The 26013-nt window shown below is 41.2% G+C and overlaps 1 protein-coding gene across 2 annotated transcripts in view; it reads left to right on the forward strand.

The window, feature by feature from the left end:
- Positions 1 to 26013, forward strand: part of AFF4 (ALF transcription elongation factor 4) — a 145676-nt gene that overhangs the window by 42977 nt on the left and 76686 nt on the right. The window contains exons 2-3 of one of the 2 annotated variants that reach the window (XM_089673041.1): positions 2495 to 2582; positions 25639 to 25765. In XM_089673041.1, the coding sequence (XP_089529167.1) occupies positions 25643 to 25765 (123 nt within the window). In that variant the 5' untranslated portion in view covers positions 2495 to 2582; positions 25639 to 25642. The remainder of the gene's footprint in view (positions 1 to 2494; positions 2583 to 25638; positions 25766 to 26013) is intronic. The other variant, XM_089673042.1, reaches the window with a different exon arrangement.

Genomic DNA, 26013 nt, shown 5'->3' on the forward strand with positions numbered 1-26013 from the left:
TCGTCGTGGGACTGGGACCAGAGCCAGGTAAGGTACAGCATCCCCCTGCCCGCCCCTGTACTTAGTGTCCCTTCCTGTCCCGTCCCTGCCGGCGGGCCGGATAAATGGCCTCGGCGGGCCGCAGTTTGAGGACCCCTGCTCCATATAGAGGACCTGCCATTGTCCATGCTATCACAAGGAATGGTGTTCATCCTTTGTGATAGAAATAAAGTTGATCAATAAAAAAAATATAAAGGTACCAAGGGAAGAAACAAAACAAATAATATAGAGAAGAGAGGGGAAATCACTTGAATGGGGCATAGATGCTGCACAGGGTTTTTCACCTTTTCTTAAAGAAGAACTTCACCCAAAAGGGTTTTGTACAGAGCAGCCCCAAAGCTCCACTTCTCGGGTGCCCCATTGTCACTCGTGCCCCCCCCCCCCCTGCTGAGTGCTTCTTATAGTGGTCACTCATGCAGGCTCACTCCTGAACTGAGCTGCAAACGTCTATTCAGACACACAGCCCGGCTTGGCCTTGCCCCCCTGCTCTCTACTCCAATGGCTCCAACTGCTCTCAGCCAAGCCAATGAGAGCCGGGAGAGAAGCTGCTGCAGACATGCACAACACTGGACAGAGATTGAGCTCAGGTGAGTATTTAGGGGGGCTGCGGGGAAAGCTGCTCTTTATAAGGTGTTTTACCTTAATGCATAGAATTCATAAAGGTAAAAAAAACCTTTACAACCATTTTAAGTCCTCATCAAACTGAGGCTTTTATAAACAAGATTAAATTATGGTCACAGAAACTGTGATATTGAAATACTAGGTGATTCATATATTGAAATCTTTACCCAGCAGCTAATCCCTACTAATCCTGACATTGCTTTCGTAGGATCTGTTTAGCAGCTTGTCAAACATAGATCTGTTGCTTTGCTCGCAGTAGCTGTAGACCTTTAAGCAGCCGCTGAAGGCGGTAGAATATTTGGTTTTGATAATCATCACACATTTGTGTGCTTAAAGTGTATGTAAACTGTATTTGCTGCCTTTTAGTCTGTTAGATATACCATAGAAAGCATGTTATTATATCTGTTAAGTGCATAAAAAATACTTTTTGATCATGTCAGAAACATGAGTTTGGAACTCTCTTGTCCTTACTATCTTTCATATCTCAGGAGTCTTAAGCTGACCATAGATGGAGAGTTTTTCACCCTGCAATCCCTGGTTGCAGAAAAGAACATGGAACTCTTTATTTTATACAATACACACTGAGACTGATCACATGATCATATGCAAACACCGCTATATACAGAAATAGCCTTAACACTCTAAACAGTAAGTCAACTAGATTAGCTAGCTGGGTGATCAAAACAAAAGGTGAAGGGGAACTCACACCTAGACAATGGTTGGATGAATTAGGATCTCACTAATCAATTCACATATCTAGTTCAGAATCAACAACCAGGAATAGCCTTCATATAGCTGATAAATATTGCTGTCACATCTGAAGTCATTCCAACCGCATTCTCAGCCTGGGGAGCTGTCTTCCATGGGCCCCCCACCCAAGGTGACTCCATGGCCGAGTAGCTGCATCCAAGCCGCATATCACTAGGTGCAATGCAAAGCGTGGAATGTAGTGGTGCAAAGCACGCCACCACTGGACTCTAGAGCATTGGAGACATGTTCTCTGGAGTGACGAATCATGGCAATCCGATGGACGTGTCTGGGTTTGGCAGTTGCCAGGAAAGCGATAATTGCCTGACTGCATTGTGCCAAGTGTAAAGTTTGGTGGAGGGGGGATTATGGTGTGGAGTTGTTTTTCGGGGGTTGGACTTGGCCCCTTAGTTCCAGTGAAGGGAACTGTTAAGGCGTCAGCATACCAAGACATTATGGACAATTTCATGCTCCCAACTTTGTGGGAACAGTTTGGGGATAGCCCCTTCCTGTTCCAACTTGACTGCTCACCATTGCACAAAGCAGGATTCATAACATGGATGAGTGAGTTTGGGGTGGCGGGACTTGTCTGGCCTGCACAGAGTCCTGGCTTCAACCCGATAGATACCTTTGGGATGAATTAGAGCAGTGACTGTGATCCAGGCCTTCTCGCCTGACATCAATGCCGATTCTGGAAGAATGGTCAAACATTCCCATAGACACACGTAAACCATGTGGATAGCCTTCCCAGAAGAGTTGTAGCTGTTATAGCTGTAAAGGGTGAGCCAACTCAATATTGAACCCTACGGACTCTGAGAAAGCCCAGATGTCAAACAAATTAATGAAAAGCTGTTTCAGCCCGACTCTATCCAGTCCATGCCTTTTGATGTTTTTCACCTCCGGTGATCTCCCTGACTAAACCCTGTGGGTGGGGCAAAACACATCGGGGGGGGTCTAGCCTGGATGGAGCTGAGCTGAAGCTGCTTTTCTATCACTCATTTTTGTTTTTGCTTTTGTGGGGGGTTTTTCTGACTTTTATCATTTTGATGTACAATGGTATTTACCTGTGTTCCATTTCTTTGGATAGGTCCAGTTGTGGGAAGGACAAACATTCAGAAGCATGGTTGAAGCGCAGACCTTCATTCTGCAGACAGTCAGAGCGGTGGTGACAAATGGTATGGTGTTCTTATTGTTTTAGACATGATTAAAGAATATGTAAACCCAACATTTCATATTCCTGATATGTGCCTGCTGTACCATGTACTTGTATGAAAAAGTATTCTGTTCTCTTTGTATTGCTTCCTTTGTGTGAAATCCCTGGTGATCTTGCTAATACCCCTGCTCTCCTATCAAAACCTACCACCTTAGGCATGAGAGTACTGCATGGTCAGTTCTTTGTCTTGACATGCCCCACTGCACAGCCATTCATTGGGAAGACCAGTGTTCTGGTGTTTCTCTGCCTTCACCTCTCTATGCAGCTGAGAAGAGAGGATTTGTGATCACTTATTACAAAAAATAAAGGGGGGGGGGAGGAGTATTTAAAATGTTTTTTTATATGTATACACAAATGTTTTACCTTTTCATTTCTATTTTAAACTGTATGGGTTTATTTACATGGTGAGGTTTTTCATATACTATATATTTTAAGGCTGCTTTCACACTGCTCCATTGCAAAAACGTATACGCATTTTTGCTGCTTTTCTGGTTGCCTGACATCAAGCAACCTGGAAAACGTGGACTTATGACTAAAAAAAACAAAACATGCGTTTTCAGTGCGTTTTTTATGTGTGTTCATTGGGGATATGCATTTTTGGTTCGGTTTTAAACACATACCAAAAATGCAGCGTGCAGTGCTTTAAAAATGCAATTGACTAGTGTGAAGAGTTTCATTGGATTTAATGGTAATGCAATTTTCTTCCACTTTTTATAACTCAAAACTGGAAGAAAAACAGATCAGCTTGAAAGCAGCCTTAGCCATTTCTTGACCGCAGTATAGCCGAATAACTGGTACAGCACGGTCATCATATCACACCCTCCCAGAAAGCGCACCTAGCAGTGTGCACCCGGCGCTCCCTGTGATTGCTGTGTCCTGTGGAAACAGCTGATCACAGTACATGGTAAGGGGCCAATCACAGTGGCCTTTTTCCTCTTGATCAGCTGTGTCCAATCACAGCTGATCACCATGTAAATACACTTGCCAGTTATCAGCAGTACTTTCCTCGTGCTGTCACAGCATGAGAAAAGTACTGCCGATAACCAGCAACTCTGAAAGGAGGCCACTACACTGATAATCAGGGCACTGATTATCAGTGCCCTGATTAGCAGTGCAGCCCCAAAAGTGCCCAGCAGTGCTACCTATCTGTGCCAGTCAGTGCTGCCTATTGGTGCTCATCGGTGCCTCCTCATCAGTTCTTATCAGTGCTGTCTCATCAGTGCAGCTTCATCAACACACATCAGTGAAGGAGAAAAATTACCTGTTTTCAAAATCTTATAATTGAAACAAAAAAAGTGTTTTTTTTTCAAAAATTTGTCTTTTTTTGTTTGTTTAGCAAAAAATAAAACACCCAGTGGTGATTTAAATACCACCAAAAGAAATCTATATTTCTGTGGAAAAAATTATAACAATTTCATATGGATACAATGTTGCATGACTGTGCAATTGCTATTCAAAGTGCGACAGAGCTGAAAATTGGCCTGGGCAGGGAGGGTGTAAAAGTGCCCCATAGGCAAGTGGTTAAAGTGTATATTGTATATAATGCTGACAGCTGTTTGTTTTTGTATAAAGTAGAACATTTCTGGTAGGCCTTTTTTTTTTTTTTTTTTGCCTTTTTGTCCCAGAGACACAGGATATAGGAGAAAATCATGAGAGCAAGCAAGAATCCTTTCATAGGCAGGTGTCATCAGAACAGGTTTTCTCCTAACATATGAAAAGAAAAGTAAGTAAAGAAAGTGATGGAATATCCAGAATTTTACAAGAGCAGCACTCCACAGAAACTGCCCTGCTAAAACTCGCTAATGATTTACTAACTGCTAAAGCCAATGGCCACTACTCCATACTCTTACTACTAGACCTCTCTACAGCCTTTGATACTGTTGACCACCCACTCCGTCTCAAACTCCACCGCCTTGGTGTCCGAGAGTCTGTGCTCTCCTGGTTCTCTTCTTACCTTTCACAGCGCTCCTTCTGTGTTGCATGTACCTCGGTCTCTTCCTCTCCACTTTCTGTAGGGGTCATACCTATCTCTAGACTAAACCCCTCTTCAGTCTATCGTGAATGCTGCTGCCAGAATCATCTACCTTACCAACCGCTCAGTGTCTGCAACCCCTCTCTGCCAATCTCTCCACTGGCTTCCGATTGCAAAGCAAATTAAATTCAAAATACTAACAAAATACAAAGCCATTCATCACTCGTGCCTGAGCTACATCACCAATCTTGTCTACAAATATCACCCAAACCATCCTCTTTGTTCTTCTCATGATCTCCTGCTCTCAAGCTCCCTTGTCTCCTCCTCCTCCCATGTTCATCTCCAGGACTTCGCCAGAGCCTCCCCCATCCTGTGGAACTCACTACATCAATTGGTCTGGCTATCCCCTACTCTGGCTGCCTTTGGACAATCCCTGAAAACTCATCTCTTCAGGGAAGCCTATCACTTCTCCTATTAAACATTTATCATTTCCATCAGCTCATCCCCTACAGTTATAACCCTTTGTACCACTTGCCCCACCCTATTAGATTGTAAATTGTTGAGAGCAGGGCCCTCTTAATCCTCTTGTTTTTTTATTTTTTGTAACTGTATTGTCTTCCTTTTGTATTATAAAGCGCTGTGCAAACTGTAGGCACTATATAAATCCTGTATAATAATAATAGGAGACAATGGTCGCAGAACAAAGAGCGAGAGTAAATCTCCATAGTGGGGACACAGACAATTATAAAACCAAATTTGGAGTTTTAACACTTCCTCACTCTATCCAAAACTGATAACAAACATTTGGATTTGCATACACTTTAAAATGAGCTCCTAGGCTAAAACCATTCTGGTTAGCCTTTACTGTCCTGGCATCTTGGACATGACAATAATAGAGCTATGTGCCAAGATTCACTTACCACTGGCGGTGTGCTTTGTTGATGTAAGATCCAAATTCCCCTTGTCCACTTAGTCTCCACAGGTATCATGTCCTTTTCCTTGCTATGTCCGTTGTGTATGTACTGATAATGTAACTACCTACATGTGTTATATATGCACTTATGCTGTGCATATGTGCACATTTTGACAGGGACTGAGGTCCCCGCCATGGTTTACTTTAACACAGAAGTGAGGTAGTCCAAGTCTCAGGTGACTAGATGTAAATGAAGAGGACATCCAGAATAGGGGTTTCTGGCTGATTAAAAGTAACACCTGGCTGCTTTATGATTTATAAAATGGCTAACAGGTTCACATTTAATACAAAAGTTCAGCAGAACATGCATTGGTGAGTACCTGACTCTATATCCACTCACATATTTAATCCCTTTATTTGCAGTAAGCCAAGTGCTGTCTACTCCATTATTTTCCTTATGCTTGTGCCCAGTAGGCAGTTTGCATAAGCAAAGTAATCCATAAGCTTGATTGACACAAATGTTCTCACTTGTTAGCCCATTGAGTAGACTGGTGACCTTAACTATTTCCGCTACAGGATTTTTGTTTCGATTGATGCTTTGCAAGAAAGCATTTTAGGAATGGTATTTGTGGAGAGCTGACACTAATGTCTCTTGCCCTGATCACCGTTAAAGGGAAACTCATAATGAGGAAGTATAGAGGCCTGCATGGCTAACCCCTCCTTTTGACAGTCTTCATTCCCTTTGCTGTTATGCTGAAGTTCTTTGTGAGTTGATAAGATTTAACAAGTATGCAGTTTGGCTTCTCTGAGTTAACCTTCATACATATGAGCTGTATGATTTATTGCTGATCTGTATCAGCATTTTTAGAAGACCAACAGTGGCTGTGGTAATCTTACATTTTTCTCACATTGTTAGGTGTTTAACTTCCAGATCCAAATTAAACTGTGGGATTATGGGAAATTTAGTGGCTCACCTGTCGACATTAAATGTTCATGGGCAGAGAGTGCACATGACAGCTGTAAATTTTTTTATTTAATGGTATGCAAAAAGGAATTATTAGAATGATATAGTACAATTCAACAGCCTGTAGGAAAAATACAAAAGAACAGCTTGCAGATCGTGGGGACAGAAAGACGTAGAGCGCATCATAGATGGTGAAATGTACCATTGAAAATGAGTAGAAGCTCGGAAAAGCAGCTGATACCATGAATTATAAAACACAGCAGCAGACCGTTGATCGGTCATGGAGTAACACCAGACATAAAATATCTAGGTATAACCACTTTAAACGGCTCCAGGCGTCTGCACTAATCATATTAACTTAATCCGAGCATACCATAGTCCAAGCTGTAAATTTTTAATGCTATCATCCGGTATTTTTGCTTAAGTTTTATCAGACAGATAGCAAAACACATTCAATGTTATATTTAACAAACAAAAATGAGCAAATACGTTCATTGATTAGCATAACCTACACTTTAAAGCTGAAGTTTCACTAAAGGTTATTTTTAGCCCTACAGTTCTCTAAGTTACCAATAATGAGTTATGTAGGGGTCATGTCTCTGTCAGGGCTTTTCCACTGAATTCAGCCCAGAGAGCTGAGGCTAATAACCTGTGCATCGGAGGTTCAGAAGCAGGAAGATGACAGGGCATCTATGCGGTTAAGATTTCCATGGGATCCAGCAGCCTGTACGATAAGGGACATACTTTATTACTGGTAAGTTAGGTCAACAGTTCTGTAAGGCTAAAAATAATTTTTAGGTAAACATCAGCTTTCATCTTACACAAAAAAAAGGTTTGGGAAATGCAGAACTTTGAAACCTCAACGGTTAAACTGAATTGGCATATGATCATTACTTCCTGTTCAGCTAGAGGTTTGACTGCTAGAAGTAAGTGAAAATAGATTTTCAGGCTTTTATTTTGGTTTAGAAAGTAAGGAAACTTGCATATGGTTGTCATTTTTCTTGTGGGCCTACATCTGAAAGTGGCATATCTTTAATTAAGTGTTCTTGCATGGCAAGACCACTTACTGTTATCTCACATATATATCCTTATTATTATTATAGCCAAATTTACCACCCTAACTCCTCCCACAGTTTTTACACTACATAGACAGTAATATACCGAACCGTGTGGATTGTTCCCGATTGGTGTGCTATTACTTTGTGGAACGTTTCGCCGAATGGCTCACGAAATATCGGCGTTTTTGTGGTGAAATTGGTCCCATAGGAATGGCAGAATGTTCAAAACTAGAGTGGGAGCTGACAAAAGCTAGAGTGTGAGCTGAAAAATCAGGACATGATTTCTAAACTGCCATCACTCCCTCATTTTCAAGCCCACCTACACAAATCTTATATCAAAACATTCAGCTATCCCTGCTGCCACTAAAAATGTCCACGGCTAAACCATAGTCCTGATAGTTTTCACAATATGACCATTTGTTTGCAACTCACGCTGGCCATTGACATTCATTGAAACTCCACTCTAGCCACCTCAAATTTGAAGGGCAATGTCTAAACTGCGACTGTGCCTTAATTTTTAATATTTCAGAGACATACTATGCATCAAAATGTAGGTCTGGGTCTTGTGATTCTCACATTATAAAGCTCTTCACTGTAGGATTTATAGTTTTTAAAACTACAACCATTTGAAGACGCCAGTGAAGTGAGCAATTTGGAGCAGTTTGTTTTTAACTGCTCTTCTCTGCCCTATTTGAAATCTAATTTTGAATTCGTGACAGTTTGGCCAGCTTCTGGTTAAAGGTTTGGAAATAAGTTTTCTACAGTAGAGAGTATTTGAGATGATAATGCTGCTAATGTTTTAATGTAACTGTGAAGCACTTTGGGAAACAACATTGCAATTAAATGTGCTATATAAATAATTAAAAGTTGAAATGCATTTCTCACTCTATCAAGCTTGCCATGTGCACTTTTTAAATTTGATCAATCAATTGGTTAGTGTAATGTTTACTACCTTTACTCACTCCAAACACTCCACACAGTTACTCTGCCCACTCTATATTGTTACTCTGCCCACTCTATATTGTTACTCTGCCCAGTCCAACCTTTTCACAGTTACTCCAGCCACTCCAACCACACAACAGTTACTCAAGCCACTCCACCCAGTTACTCCACCCACTCCAGTTGTTGACTACTGGTGGAGGCAAGAACACTTCACACAATTTCCCCAGAAATTGTAGCTTTTCTAGTTTGCTATGTTTTGTCACAGACCATGTTCTGCTGTGATACACTCAGCTGGAATAGCAGTATCCTGTCGCAAGCTGGGGCAATATATAATGAACATGTTAAAAACCATATTGAAGACAGAATGTCAGTGATCTCTAGATCCAGAAACATAGGCAACTGAAAGTAACCCTGTCATGAGACTGCTATTGCTAACCTATCATTCTGAAAATGCTAGTTACCTGCCTCTTGACATGGTACCTTTTAGTCTTTGATCCAGTTAAAGATATGGACTTTTAATGTTGAGTGTTTTGCAACCAGGCAACTAGCATTTTCAAAAGATGATCCGCCATAGTAGCCTAAATGTTTGATAGGTTTATGTGAAATTATATAAACATCTGGGCATTTTTTCTGCGAAATTTAAGGCTACATGCACACTGGAACACCCCTAGATGTTAACTCTCCTGACAGCAGAAAACCGCTAAACACTGCAAAAACGCATAAACATGGTGCGTGTTCATCACTTGGATGTTCATTTAATTGCCCAAGAGTACTTGCTGTTGAAATAAACGCCCAAGCCCTAAGCGTGGCTAGCACTTAGATGCATTTACACATATGTTTTTGATGCGTTTTGGCATTTTTTTTTTAAACATTCCTCTCCTGAACATTATATTTTTTTAATCACGAGAGGAACATTTAACTGCATCTAAACTCTGCTGCTCTTAAACACGGACACGTATAGTCTTTAACCACTTTACTACTGCGCTATAGCCGAATGACGGCTACAGTGCAGTTGTCCAGTTCTGGGAGAGCGTCGTATGATGTCCTCCCAGATCGTGCCCCCTGCACCCCAGGCGCTGTCTGTGATCACTGTGTCCTTTGAACACAACTGATCACATGTCATGGTAAAAGGGCAATCACAGCAGCCTTTTACCACATGATCAGCAGGGTCCATTCATAGCTGACCTCTATGTAAATACACTTGCCGGTTATCAGCAGTACTTCCCTCACGCTGTCACTGCGTGACCGGCCGAAAACACGCCTATCGGCTGATATGAGAAAGCACCAATACAGGTGCCGAAAATATCACCGCCCCCTCTCAGCCGCTGCCGACCTTCGCCACGCACCTGCCCCTGCCACCCATGCCTGCCCCCCGCTGCCATCACCGTCCGATGCTCAGTAGTTTTCAGCTTTACCTTACAAACCACCAAACGATCCCTGCGCTGGGTATGGAGATAAGTGAAGGAAAGGTGGCCTCCACTCATCTCTATGCTCTGGGAGGACCAGAGCGATGTCACTTCCGGTTCTGTCGCCTTGTAAACAAGGCTTTTTTTTTTTTTTTTTAAGCACAAGATGCTTTTTTTTTTTGATCTAATGCTTTACATTGTCTTATTGACCCCATATTGCTCCATAAAGATGACCTGTCACAAATTATTTCTATCACAAGGGATGCATGCATTCCTTGTGATAGGAATAAAAGTGATTACATTTATTTTTAAAGGGACAGTGGCTTGCACGTAGTGGCGAACACATATGTAGGCCTTGCCCACATATGTAAATGGTGATCAAACCACACTTGTGAGGTATTGCCATAAACGTCAGAGCAAGAGCAATAATTCTAGCACAAGAACTCCTCTGTAACGTTACACTGCTAACCTGTAGACATTTTTAAAACATCATCCATGGAGATTTTTACGTACCGTAGTTTGACGCCATTCTACGAGCGTGCACAATTTTAAACCATGACATGTTTGGTATCTATTTACTCTCCGTAACATCCTCTTTCATATTTTACAAAAAAAATTGGTGTATATATTGTGATGTTTTGGTTTTTTTTTTCCAAAAATATCTATTAATTTTTAAAACTGCCCATTTCAATTTCAGTTTTCGGCCAAGTGCATCCTGAATTTTAGGTTTCGGCACCAGAGTTTTCATTTCGGTGCACCACTAATTCAAAGTGTGACAGCACTGAAAGCTGAAAATTGGCCTGGGCAGGAAAGGGGTAAAAATGCCCAGTAGGCAAGTGGTTAATTGAGGTGAGTCCAGAGGCTTTGGAAAAAAAGCACCAAAAGCTCCCAAGCTAGGAGCAGCAGTGTGCATGAGGCCTCATTTTGCCCTTTTTGCTTCAACCTTTTGGTCTTCTGGTCAGCTACTAACCAAAAGGTAACCTGAAGTGGATGGGCCACGCTTAAATTTTTTTCAGGAATAGTGAGGATTTGCATATAACAAACTGATTGCATTTCTGTATTTCAGTGTTTTCACATGCAGTTGTAATTAAAGGTAACCTTTGAGCTTTTCCCACAATTGCATGCTTAAATTGAATTACCTGTTTGTGTCATGAGTCTACTTTACGCCTCACGGTGACCCAGCCACAATATTTCCAAAAACTACTCTGCTATGGCTCCATTCATATGGCATATTTATAAGGTAAAGACAGAAAAAGGACAAAGCCATAGTGTAGCAAATCCTAAAATGTATTGTAGTAATCCACTCACATGAGGTAAATAGGAAAATCAACAGTATGCAGAAACCAAGATGACACAAACCTAGACTCCGCCCAATGTGTTTCGACCACACGCTCGTCATCAGGGAAGGAGAATGGAGTGACAGTGCACGTATTTAGACAGAAGTTGATTTGATGTTAGGAAAACTTGTCTGAAGTGATTCATGCAGATAGCAAATTAACGAGGCAGCTGAATGAAATTACTCATTGGAGGTTTACAACTGCTTTAATTATTGTGAACTTGTGAGGATCTACAGTGGGGCAAAAAAGTATTTAGTCAGCCATCAATTGTGCAAGTTCTCCCACTTAAAAAGATGAGAGAGGCCTGTAATTGGCATCATAGGTAGACCTCAACTATGAGAGACAAAATGAGAAAAAAAATCCAGACAATCACATTGACTGATTTGGAAAGAATTTATTTGCAAATTATGGTGGAAAATAAGTATTCGGTCAATATCAAAAGTTCATCTCAATACTTTGTTATATATCCTTTGTTGGCAATGACAGAGGTCAAACGTTTCCTGGAAGTCTTCACAAGGTTGGCATACACTGTTGCTGGTATGTTGGCCCATTCCTCCATGCAGATCTCCTCTAGAGCAGTGATGTTTTGGGGCTGTCGCTGGGCAACACGGACTTTCAACTCCCTCCAAAGGTTTTCTATGGGGTTGAGATCTGGAGACTGGCTAGGCCACTCCAGGACCTTGAAACGCTTCTTACGAAGCCACTCCTTCGTTGCCCGGGCGGTATGTTTGGGATCATTGTCATGTTGGAAGACCCAGCCACGTTTCATCTCCAATGCCCTTGCTGATGGAAGGAGGTTTGCACTCAAAATCTCACGATACATGGCCCCATTCATTCTGTCCTGTACATGGATCAGTTGTCCTGGTCCCTTTGCGGAGAAACAGCCCCAAAGCATGATGTTGCCACCCCCATGCTTCACGGTAGGTATGGTGTTCTTTGGATGCAACTCAGCATTCTTTCTCCTCCAAACACGACGAGTTGTGTTTCTACCAAACAGTTCTATTTTGGTTTCATCTGACCATATGACATTCTCCCAATCCTCTTCTGGATCATCCAAATGCTCTCTAGCAAACTTCAGACGGGCCCGGACATGTACTGGCTTAAGCAGGGGGACACGTCTGGCACTGCAGGATCTGAGTCCCTGGCGGCATAGTGTGTTACTGATGGTAGCCTTTGTTACGTTGGTCCCAGCTCTCTGCAGGTCATTCACTAGGTCCCCCCGTGTGGTCCTGGGATTTTTGCTCACCGTTCTTGAGATCATTTTGAACCCACGGGGTGAGATCTTGCGTGGAGCCCCAGATCAATGGAGATTATCAGTGGTCTTGTATGTCTTCCATTTTCTAATTATTGCTCCCACAGTTGATTTGTTCACACCAAGCTGCTTGCCTATTGCAGACTCAGTCTTCCCAGCCTGGTGCAGGTCTATAATTTTGTTTCTGGTGTCCTTCGACAACTCTTCGGTCTTCACCAAAGTGGAGTTTGGAGTGTGACTGTTTGAGGTTGTGGACAGGTGTCTTTTATACTGATAACAAGTTCAAACAGGTGCCATTGATACAGTAATGAGTGCAGGACAGAGGGGTCTCTTAAAGAAGAAGGTACAGGTCTGTGAGAGCCAGAAATCTTCCTTGTTTGTAGGTGACCAAATACTTATTTTCCACCATAATTTGCAAATAAATTCTTTCCAAATCAGCCAATGTGATTGTCTGGATTTTTATTCTCATTTTGTCTCTCATAGTTGAGGTCTACCTATGATGCCAATTACAGGCCTCTCTCATCTTTTTAAGTGGGAGAACTTGCACAATTGGTGGCTGACTAAATACATTTTTGCCCCACTGTAAATGTTGACTGTGCTAACTGAACTGCAGAAATGCCACCACATTATGATGCTCACAAGTACCCCTTCTAATCTTCAATACTTGTGTCCTGGTGAAGGCTCCTATCATAGCTAGATCAGGGTTTTGAATCTTTTTTTTAATTACTATAACTGTGCAAAAAGAACTTGCTAATGGTGAAGTTACGTCATGCAGCCCTATTTACTTTCTTTTTGTCAAATATACTTTGAAATTGTTTTGTGTTATCTGTTTAACCACTTGACGCGAGCAGACCATTTCTTGCTATTCAGGGCTGTGCTATTTTCACTGGCAATTGCTCGGTCATGCAACATCGTACCTAAATTAAATTTATATCATTTGTTTTACACAAACAGAGCTTTCTTTGGTGGTATTTGATCTCCACTGGATTTTTATTTTTTACTATATTAACTAAAAAAGTTTAAACATTTTGAAAAAAGATATTTCCTACTTTCTGTCATAAAACATATCCAATAAAATCAAATTTCTTCATAAATTTAGGCCAAAATGTCTTCTGCTACATCTCTTTGCTAAAAAAAAAAATCAATAAATAAAATCTGGTCCGTGCTGGAAGCGCTGACAGAGAAGAGGGAGAATAGCAGGTTTTCAAATCCCCGGACCGCTGGAAGAGCTGTAGGGGTACTGACAGCTCGCCATCCCTGGAGGGAAGGTAACTTGAGGATGGAGAAGGTGTCTATTGTTGGGTTACTTTTGCTTTTTTTTTTCTTGGAAAAGGTGAACTACCCCTTTAAAGTTTAACCTTGTGTGCTGCTTCTTTTGTCAGAGTGTAAAACCTTGGCTCACTCTGACATTATACACAGACTGAACATAGAGGTTTTGGTTGATCTACAAGTCTTTGGGGATTGTGCAATTGTGTTATAATGTACTGCTGGGAGCTGCATAAGATCTTAGTTCTGTCATCTATGCTCTCTTCAGGCAGTTCATAGTTTTTCCTTTCGGCTAATTGTATGCCCAAGCCGTTTTTTTTTTTTTTTTTTTTTTTAAATCATACTTCTATTTGGGACAGCAAAATAGTCCTACCCTATTTTCCCAGTCTGCAGTGTGTGTGCTGTTTTGGGTACATGGATGACCTTTTTACCTTGTACCCACCATTTGAAAGTTTAAAGGTTGAATGTCAATCTTGTATGGATGAATTACTAACCACCAGAAGACCAAATTTGGTGATTTGAATGTATATTTTCAAAACGGTTTTACTGGGTGGGGGTAGGAAATTTCATTGACATTTCTCATAGGAAATTTTATGCTTGGATTTCTACTTATACTGATATATATATATATATATATAGCAAATATAAGAAGACACCCTTGAGTCTCAGTGGGTGCCTTTGTGTGTTTCGGTTTAGTGAAGATAAAGCTGTTTTAAAGTAAATTGATAGTACTGTTTGATTAACATCCTGTTTCCATAAAAGCAGGAAGTTACTTAGCTGTGGTGAACAAAGTGTGGTTTGTAACTATTACTCCTGTTGCAATATTTTAAGGCCAGTTGGACTTCTTCCCAGTATACAAGCCAGTTAACACAGTCACTGTGCAAGAAGATGGCTCATTTTATTTGTGCATTAAAACATGTGTAATGGTGAAAAATATACAAGGTTAAAAAGTCTGCTCTGCTTCGTGACGTGAAAGTTTGTGCTTATTTAGCAGCCACCAGTTTTAAAGAGTTATCATGGGTCACTGCTTAAGCAAAACATAGGGTTGTCATCTTAATCAGTCATGTAAAATGTTTTCACAAGACTCCATTCCCTTGTGAAGATTTTTCCTAATTGTGTATTTTTTTCTAAGAGGTGGAAAAATATATTCATTGTTTGTAGAAAAGCGGACTGTCTCATTGTTCAGTGTAGTGTGTAAATGATTAGAATGTTAGCATATATCTCTAGGCTAGCATACTTGAGGGTGCTTGCACATGGTACTGATGTATGAACATCAAGTTCCTGGTAGAAAAATTCCTACATGAAAATGCAAGGATCAGCTGTATAATGTGTGTATTCACGTCTTGGCATACATGCGTGTAAAAATTCTCCTGGATTTTTGAGTTGTGTTGTACGCTTCCATATGCCTGTAAAATATTGTCCAACAACACAGATTTATTTATTTATTTATTTTAATCTATGCGCAGAGAAAGTTAATGTGTACATACCTCTTAAAAAGAGAGTGAAAGAGTTTAAATTGGTTCATGGTGATGGCATCTGGCTGTTTAAAGTGGAGTTCCACTCGACCTATCAAAGATTAAAGCCAGTAGCTACAAAAACTGTAGCTGCTGACTTTAAAAAAAAAAAAAAGCCACTTACCTGGCCCTTGGTCCTGTGGTGTGTCCCCCATAGCTCGTTTCACCGGCCGTCCTGTATTCCAGGTGGCCGGCATCTTCAGTGTGGGCACCCGGCTGTGATAGCTTGCGGCTTCACAGCCGGGTACCCACTGTGCATGCGCAAGTAGCGCTGCATTTCGTGAATGGTCCTGTAGTCTTCTGGGGCCTGTCATGTGTCCCAAAAGACTACAGGGAGGAAGGGAGGACACCTGCCGTTTCCAATCGTCGCAGCGATCGGACCAGAAGTGGGAACCTGTCATTCGGGTACCCTCTCCCCCCCGCCCTCCAAAGGTGCCAATCCTTAATGGGGAGTGGGGGAGCAGTCCTTAAAGCGGAACTTCCCCTTTTGGGTGGAGCTCTTAAGCAATGCCTTTGAAGAGTTCAGAGGTAACATGCAGTCCCAAAGTAATGGCAATGTGTTTGTATACTTTGGACCAAAGCGCATGCTCCTTCGGGCAGTGGCACCAAATGGTTCATAAAGGTCCCAGGTTCCATGCAACAATGAAAGCACAACAGAGAATATCCCAGGCAAAATTTTGCAATTCTTGCAGAGACCAAATACCATGTAGAAAGCTATTCGAGCTAGAGTGGGTTTTGTGAGCATGATTTGTTGGGGACCATATCCCTGCCCAGGTTTTGTCACCCCAGGGGGGATGCCTAAATCTGTTTCCCATTTCTTGACATAACTTGGAGGAGTCTTAAAGAGGGGTGTAGCTGTAGAGAATAAATTAGGGAGATGAAGCCTGGACTATTTGTGTCATCTGGGCACTTAAGCTTAAATCAAGTGCAAATTTCATGTTTGCAATTTGTTTTTCTGGTCTCATTCAGTTTTTAATTAAAATTGGAAATGCTCAGTACTGAGCAATTACGACTTTAGTACTGTCAGGCAGTGGCAGAGGCGCACCCTTGTCATTCCCTCAGGTCCCTGCTGGTAATTCGTGGCTGTCAAAATGACAGCTAATTTGTAGTGTAATGCAGCATTGGCAGGAGTATTTACTGTCAAACATGGCCCATCTGAGCAATGTCTGTAAAAAGTGCAGGCGTAATTCAGTAGAACTAAAATATAACATTATTCCTAAGCATTTACACTGTTTTTATTCATATGAATATCAAAATAGTTATCTTTTGAAGTTTAACTCCACTTTTGTGGGAAAAAAATATTGCATAAAAAAAATATACAATTGTGACAAAACCCATATTGTAATATAACGTTTTTAAAAATTACCTTTTGCTTTTCAATCTGCAGTGCTGCAATTTTCTGTAAAATGTAATGCAATATGCCAATCTGGAGGCATTCTGTACTTAGCTGGTATATGGAACGCCCCACTACAAATTTAATTTCCTGCTTGTGTGTTTGGCTCACTGATTCTCCCAGAAGGCTTCAGTAAGGTTCAAATAAGATTTTGGAACAAAATCTCAGTTTTGGTGAAATAATCCCAAAGGGTTAATCACATCTAAAGGGAATCAGGCACTGCCACTTTCCTCATTACAATCCTGCATGTGTAGCAGCTGATTGTCTGCAAAGTGAATGTGAATAGGAGTGACTTTTTAATCAAACAGCTATTTCTTCAGAATACCAAAAGGTAGGAATATTCAGCAAAGTTTACTAAAATCCCTGAAATGTGCATAGATCACCCTTTTCCTTCCCAGGCAAGCTTTCAGCTCTGTCGCACTTTGACTATTGCGCAGTCATGCAACACTACCCAAACACAATTTTTGGCATTTTTTGAGACATTTAGAACTTTCTTTTGGTGGTATCTAATCACCACTGGGTTTTTTAGTTTTTGCTAAACGCAAAAAGACCAAAAATTGGGGGGGGGGGGAAAGTGTTTTAGTTTCTGTTATAAAATTTGTAAATAATTAATCTCCTTCACTCGTGTGCTGATGAGGCTGCAATGATAGGTGACATTGATGGCACTGATGAGGAGGCACTGACAGGAATCACTGATGGACACTGACATGTGGCACGGATGGGCAGTACGGATAGGCGGCACCGATGGGCATTGAAAGGCAGCACTGATTGGCCCTGAAAGGCAGCACTGATGATCAGTACTGCCCTGATTATCATAAATGTTCCCTCTGTCAGCGTGAGAAGAAGACTGCCAATAACCGGCATTTCCTGTTTACCATGTTATCTGCTGTGTCCAATCACAGCTGATCACATGTAAAGAGCCTATGTCAATACTGTACCCAAATTAAATCTATTTAATTTTTCTTCACACAAATAGAGCTTTTTTTTGGTGGCATTTGAAAATCACTGGATTTTTTATTATATAAACAAAAAAGACAGAACGTTTTCAGAAAAAAACAAACTTTGTTATAAAACTTATCCAATAAAATCAATTTTTAAAAAAAATTTAGGCCAAAATGTGTTCTGCTACACATGTTTTAGAGGGAAAAAAAAAATCCTAATAAATGTATATTGGTGTGCGTGAAAGTTATAGATATATAGAGTATACAAACTATGGTATATATACTGGAATTTACACAGCTATGATGCTATACTTGTAATGGTGGTGATCAGCAACTTATAGTGTAACTGTGGTAGTGTCGGGGTCAATCTGGCATTAACAGACACTGGCTAATAGGGACCCTAACTGACACGGACATCGCTAGTGACACCAATACAGTGATCAGTCATCTTGCCATACACTGTTCTAATGACACTGGTTGGAAAGGGGTTAACATCGCTATACTAATAATGGCTGTGATCAGCATCTTGGTGTGACTGTGATAGTTTGGCAGGCAATCTGGCGCTGTCAGACCCTTGCTGAGAGGAACACTTAACTGGCACTGATATCAATAGTTTCACTAACACAGTGATCAGATTTATTAATGTACACTGCTGCTGTACTAATGACACTTTCTGGGAAGGGGTTAATATTTAGGCTACACTAGCTTTGTCAGCAGGCATCAGACAGGCATTTGGGAAGCGTTTTTAATGCTTCTCAAACGCTTATGAAAATTCTGCACATGGCAGCACACAGTGCTGTTCACACGGAAGCGTTATCGTCGCGTCACGTCAAAACTGATGCCTCGGGTCGAGTCAGGAGGAGTTGAAGCCTCCCATTCAAGTCTATGGTGCCACTCCGCAAACGTCTGGCAGGCGGTTGCGACGCGTTAATACCATTTAACTTCATTATAGGAATTTGTGGTGCGGTTTTAACGCTTGGTAAACTCCTATCAACCGCCTCAAAACTGTGCATAGGGTGCTTTGGGAGTGTTTGAGGAGCGTTAACGCTTCACAAACGCCTGTCAAACGCTATAGGAGCATTTGGAAAGAGTTAGAAATAAAGTGTGAACGAGCCCTTAGGCACAACCAACGCGTTAACTGTGCCCTACAATGTGTAATGTATGCTGCTTTTACTAACAGATCTGGCTGTTTCTTCTCCCTTCTTTTTAGGGAGAAGAAACAGCCAGATCGTTGCTCTGTGTAAACACAGGACTCTGCTGTGATTGGACACGGACTATCAGCAGGTCTCAGACATAAATCATTGGCTGAAACCTGTTGACAAAATCTCTGTGTCCAACCACAGCGCTGATCAGCAGCATGCACACGCTCCTAAACGAGAAGCAGGTAGTGGTTTATTTCCGTTGCTGAGCCCTCAGCTGCTGCTTGGTCACAGTAAATCTACTTTAACCGAGCAGCAAGTGCTTAATTTGAAAGCATTTTGCTATATCTAATCAATAGGTGCAGAGAGAGAGCTGTTAACCCTTACCGAAATCTAATCAGCTTGATAGCCTCTTGCCTTCTCTGCCTTTGCTGCATTCTTCTCTGTTGCATTGTTCTAAGCTGTCTTTAAAGATTGCAGAACCTCTCCCTTCTATTATGGAGAGTTCTGAAGCCAGCCATAGATGGTTTGACTCTCGGCCAGTTCAGCAAGGACCGGCTGTGATTCAAGCCATTTATGGGAAGGCTGATTGTACTAAGTTCGATTGTTGTATAACTTAGGTACAACCAGCCTGTCGGATTTTTCCTGCAAATATTGCCAGTGGCCGTAGCCGCTAGCAATAATCACGGTGTTCTCCTGGCTGGGGCGGCTCCCCATGGCTTGCCTATGGACAGCTTAAGGTGACAATGTCCCTTCTCCATTTGTGCAGTACTGTGAGTGAGCATTGTCATCCACAACATTGAAGGGTTACTTCCAGGATCACAAAGTAAAAATAAAAGGGCAAAAAGCCTGAAAAGGAGGACTAATGCTGCCAACACACCCCTGAACTGCTATACAGCAATATTCTATTTAATTTTTTTTGTTTTTGGATTTTTTTGAATGCGTATATTGACCTTCTTATGTGACTAGTTTTGTGTTTTTGGGTGGCAAGAGTGAATTTAATGGTAAAATGGCCACATATATTTATGCAGGCAGAAAATTTGTTGGATTTCAGGGGGTTTTTATTTCGATTGTGGCTGCTACAGCAGTGTGTAAACTGCACTAATTGGAGCTGTGGCTTAGTAGCACATGTAGCTGGATGTGAATTCTGCCTGCTCTGACGTTGATCCGGGAAAATGATCCTGCTGGAAACATTACCCCCAGGCTGGCATGGTGCCAAAATAGATCAGAATGACGCTGCTCCTGAACCTACATTGAGTGAAATTCTTACTGCCATGAGATCCTACAATACTGCTATACGAATACAATACAAATCTAATCGGTGAGTTCAAAGGTGTTTAAGATGGAAATATTCCTGATTAGACAGGATATGCAGAAACTGTGGGATTGCACTGCAGCACTGAAAGGTAGGCCCAGTACTATAGAAGATGAGTGGACTCCTCCAAGATATAAAATATATCCATTCTCTTGCTACTGGGCATGCTGCAAGATTGGAAGATATGGAAAACAAGCTTAGGAGGAATAATGTTAGGGCTGTCGGTATTCCCGAGAAGACAAAGGGCAAAAATCTGGCTGCCTTTATTGAAAACTTGCTAACTACCTTTGGCAAAATCTGTTTCACCCAAGTTTGTGGTCGAACAAGCACATACAGTTCCAGATAGACCTCTACCACTTGGGAACCCACCAAGGCCTTTCCTGTTCAAACTGCTGAATTCTAAAGCTCAAGATGTGATCCTAACTAAAGCCAGAACAATCGACTGCCTGCAAGTAGACAAGGAAACAATCTCATTGTTTTTTGATTTTTAAAAAAAGTTTTTGGCTGACCTCCAACGTCAAAGAGCAATGTTTATTAAGGTCAAGAAACGCCTCATGCGCATGAATGTGCAATACGCCATGCTCTATCCGGCAAGGCTTTGCATACTTGCCAAGGAAGAGACACTCTTCTTTAGTGATCCTACTTCAGACATGCAATGGATGGGCCATGTGGAAAGCTCTTTTAAGGAATCCTTGGCAGCATGAGCGCTTAAACCGTTTGCTCCATTACACCAGGGGGCCCAGTGATTGTCTATCCATATCATCCGTAGGCAGAATAAAATAATTAACGAAGCTGATGTTCTACTTCCTGGCAGACAAGCTACGTGTAGCCCCCCCCCCATCAAACCAACCAGTTCTCCTTCATGGACATCAGTACCATGTGCAAGAGACCTAAGAGGGCACTTTCCTCATCTAGGCTAATGGTCTTATCATGAAATATAATGGAACTGAGTGATAATACTAAACGCCTAGCCGTGTTCCACACTTTGGAAAGACACAAACCTTTAGTGGTGTGTTTGCAGGAAACGCATATGAAACCTGATACTTTACACCTTCTTCGAGCATGCCCATATAGTATATAATATCACTGCCTATTCATCCTTCCCTAGGAGTGTTAGCATATTGATATTCCATACAGTACACTTTTCTTGCATTCGCTCTATGATAGATTAGTATTTCTCCTCTGCACATGCAATGGTTCACTTTGTATTCTTGCTAATATATAGAGGTTAGACAAAAAATGGAAACCCTACATGATTGATGGCATGTTTTCTATTGGAAGCGGAAATGATGTAACGTTGTTTTGCTTCCACTGTGTGATGAAGCACCTAGCTAACAAGTAGGAAGCCTCACTTTTGTCGTTCACTGTGTATCCTGCTAGTAATGCAGCGTCATGTCTGAGCTTACTGAACTTCAAAGAGGTCAAATTGTTGTTGCCAGCTTAGCTGGTGCCTCTGTGACTGATGTTGCCAATCTATTTGCTGTGTCATGAGGTACAGTATGATTAACTGACTGAAAGAGACATATGGACATTGCGCAGGATTGTGAATTTGAAATAAGAACACAACTGCTGCAAAAGTATCCACAGAGTTCAATCTCAGTCTTCTGAAGACTGAGATTGAGCTCTGCAGTCACTTTTGCAGGACTATCTAGATCTAAGTATCTAGATACAGTACTTGACAAGTTACCTTCTAAATTTAATGTAGCGTCTAATATGGCACATCAAAGCCAAACAGGAAGTTAGAGGAAATTCCTGCAAATTAATGGGATTCTGTGGGAACCCCCAAGTCACCAGAACTAGTGTTCTCATTGGAAGATTTTCCCTACTTTTCTGGAGACAACCTAAAATTTGTGAATTTCTTTTACTTTCAATGATAATGGTAAACAGGTTGAATAGAGAGAGTGAATCTCCCTAATGGGGGCACAGACAGCAAAAAAAAACTGACAGGTGTTCTAATCCCTCCCCGCTGTCCAAAACTAAAAAAAAAATAACGTTTTGCCTTTAGTTACACTTTTGCAGTAAGGTAAAAAAAGCTTCTGGGTGCTGCCACTTCACCCACCCCCTCCCCCCAGCCTCCCTTTTTCTTACCTAAGCCCCATCTCAACCGATGGGCGATGTGCACGAGAGCAGTTACTCTCCCGGTTCTCATCCCTCCTCTCCTGCTGTCAGTCACAACTAGTGAGCCAATGTGGAGAGAGCGGGGGGGGGGGGGTGTAAGGGGGGTTTGAGGGTGCAGAGCTGAGTGTGCATGGACAGTGTTAATTTATATTCTGATAGCTGCTGATTTGATGCCTTCGTTGTTTAGCCAACTTTTTTCTGGGATGTTAAATGGCAGGGTGATGACAGGGCCACCTATTGAGAAAATTTTGGAAATTTAATTGGGAAGCAGACGAAATTCACATACTATACAGTCAGCTTATGATGGTGAAATAGTATGAAGTCAGTACAGTGAAATGGCTGTTTTATTGTAAAAGTACTTTGCCACGTGGCACTCTTAGTTTTCATAACACTTTGGTGGACTGTAAACAAATGTGTTTTACATCTAGACGGTTACAATTTGTTATGAGGTTGTTAGGAACATTTGTTTTACAGGTGAAGAATTGGTTCTAAATTGTACATATAATCTGTTTTGGCACAGGGAGTTCTGTTTAGGAAATTTATTATAGTCAGTCTGAAATTGGGGAATTTTTAGAGTTGTTCTACACCCATGTAATTATGTGTTACATATGATAGATTGAAACCAGTGATTTGATTTTCAGGCATGCAGTTTTGAAGCTGAAAGATGTTTAAGTGGTTATGTAACCGTACCCAGCATCTGGTCATAGCTTCCTTGAATGCAGTTATTTTTACATTCATGTAGATAGATTGGTTAAGGATTAGAACCTTTTCATCAGGGAGAGTTAGTGGAACCTCTGTGTCACCAAGCAAATGTAGGCCTCAAAGTGGGCTGAGGTACAGGGTCTAAGGTACTGCCTGGTGTTTGCCAGAGCACCCTAAAAAAAATGATGGCTTCCAGGTTGCAGCCCTCAGTTACACCTGGAGTGGTGATTAATTGCAGGCAAGGTCATGGTCAAAAAGGCAAAAGGTTAGAGCAGCTGGATAAGAATTGTCAATTAACATGAAAAGGTCATAAATGGGTATCAGAACTGTAATAGAGATTTCACTGGCTGGCTCTGGGGGAGACGTAAGAGAAAAACATGTTAGGGACACAGATAGCCAAGGTGAAGTGATAACACTAGCCAAATGGGTGTTTTTTTGCAGTTTGAGTCCCAGTTGGAGAAAGTTTCTCTGACTTCTTTCTCACTGCTGTACAGTATATCAGTGGAAGAGCAGCACTGTCACCGTAGGCTGCCTTCTGAGTTTGACTAAAAACTACACTTTCCTCATCTCTATTTAGAGGGACATTGCTTTGAAGTTCATAGCCAATATCTGAAAAAACTCATAACTGGTTTCAATTCAGTTTACAGAAAGTTATAAAGAAACAAGATTTCAGTACATAAAGAAAATATTCTCAGTCTTACAAAAGAGAAAACAAATGCAGCCACCACATCTAATGATTTGGAAACTGCATTTTATTAAAATTTTATTCTTGGGTTTATACATACTTTATGGGCTCATTCACATGGGCACAGGGATCCATACTTCATGGTGATCTGTCCAGGAAGAACAGGTGGTCAATGCAGCCAGTCCGATGAAATTCGATGAAATCAGTGCGGCCGTGCATCCCAGACAGATACACTCCCCTCTGCCATGGGTGTACAAATCCATTTGAATGAACTATGAATGTGATAACCCACAGGGAGGCTCAGGAGATATGTGATTTTTACTGAAGGTAACTGATGCTTATGCATTTTTTTTCTCTTGATATCCATAGTCTGTATTGCTAGTGTTTTGTGACCGATTTAGATTTCTTTTATTCAGACTGTTTACCATTTTGTGTGTCTATGGATACCCTGACATAAGCATTTCCATTAATTTTCCAACATTCCCTTTCTTCTTGGGGGTATGTTACTTTTCTGTTTTTCTCCTGAAAATACTATTCTGGAATCTATCTTGTTGCGATAGATATTCTTTTCCACAGTGTTTCTGTGTTAATAATCTGTTGAACTCCTGGAAGCATAATCCTAAAGCACTTTGGATGGCTAGTGTAGTGTGCAACATATCCAGTCTAAAGCCCCGTACACACGATGAGAATATCGGACAAATGATTTGAGTCGTCTGTTGCTTCCTTACTGCCAGTCAGCAGCCTCTGAAACATGATCCGAACACAGATCACACTTAAGAGAAAAGGGAGATTTAGACGCATGTTTAAATCTACCCCAGGTCTGTCTTTCAAAAGAACAAGCTCTCTTGCAGTTACAGGGTTGAGTCAAAGCATTAAACAGTGACAGTGGTGCTTACAGTGATCAGCTTCTACTTATCTATGTAAAACGTTTATCCCAAAAGGAAAAACAGTTTGCTGTAAGTGCTTATAAAGTATTAGCTGGAGTTCAGCTTCAGTTTGTTACTGTATGTAAATCTGATAGTACATCTTATATTCCCCTCCACCCAGACTGACAATACTGCTGTCTAAATCTTCCCCCTGTGCTCCTTTATCCAGAGTGGGGGCACTCTAATACAGGAGGTGTGTTACCGGCCAGATCAACAGTAGAAAACAGAGGGATAAAGCCTAAAAAAATAAAACTAATGCAGCCACCACATCTAATGATTGGTAAGCTGTAATATATTACAAATACCATTTTCCGCTCGGCCACATTACTTTTTCTGTGGACAGGTGGCATGGCTTGGCTCAGCAACGAAAAAATATGTTGCCTTGCATATGCACGCTGGTGTGCCGTTTACTTAATTGCTGTATCCACAGGACACAGTGCATTTTGGTTCCCGATAATGCAGCCAGGGAATCATGTGATTGCTATGCAATCACATGATCACAATGTCAACAGAGCTGTTATGATTGAATAGTGATGCTGTGATCACATGCTACCTGGGCTAATCACAGCACCCTGTACCATGTTATTGGCTGTAACCAATCACAGCATGTCAACAAAAACACAGCTGAATGGAATCCATCCATGACAGTTCAAACGTTGTTACAGGGATAATCACTGTAACAGCAAACACAGTGTAAAAAGAAATCCCTGATCACCCCCTGAAAAAAATACCCTGGTCACAAAGGGGGTAAAACCTTCTGGATGTCAAGTATTTAAGAGTTTTTTTGGGGTTTTTTTTTTTGTTTTTTCCTTGGGAAAAGACAAATTAAGGCTCTTGTCATTTTTTTCTAGACTTGTCACCTCATCTAGGTCGATGGATGAACTCGATGCCTACCCTGTTTTCTTGACAACTATTTTGTTTTCATAAATCACTTTACTGTTTTTTTTTTTCCTAATCCATAGCAACACCAAGAAATAAGCTCTTGTGCTTCTAGGTTACATTTATTACCCAATTTTATTTGTAGGCTTTTAGCCTTCCTGGAAAAAGCAACATAAATGCACGGTTTGGTTCTGGAAATACATAAGTGAAATATTTTAAAGAATATTTCCACAGCATGGCAGAAGTAACTCATGATTTTTTTTAACTTCTTGTCGTTGTTTCTCCTTCTTTTTTAGCAATATGAACCGTGAAGAACGGAACGTGCTGCGTATGAAAGAAAGGGAAAGGCGAAATCAAGAAATTCAGCAGGGCGAAGAGACCTTTCCATCTACCTCTCCTCTCTTTGCTGAACCTTATAAAGTTGTAAGTGTTTTTCCACTAAATGCTTATAAACTGGGCAGCATTGATTTATCAGACTCTCTTTTCTGTAAGTCTTTCTTTGTTACAAAAGGTCTCTATGGACTCTGCTAGTCTTGTGATTTACTGTACACAAGCACACATGATGTACTGCATGTTTCCATCCCCTCCTCCTGGCTGGCAATTCCTGCTGCTTCTGACTTTCCTTAATGTGCTGGGCAAGTCTGTCAGCAGTGTTCTCTGTCCCTTTACTG

Source organism: Staurois parvus, unplaced genomic scaffold (assembly GCF_062004578.1).
Source record: "Staurois parvus isolate SC_StPar_1 unplaced genomic scaffold, SC_StPar_1.0 ptg000133l, whole genome shotgun sequence".
Lineage (NCBI taxonomy): Eukaryota > Metazoa > Chordata > Amphibia > Anura > Ranidae > Staurois > Staurois parvus.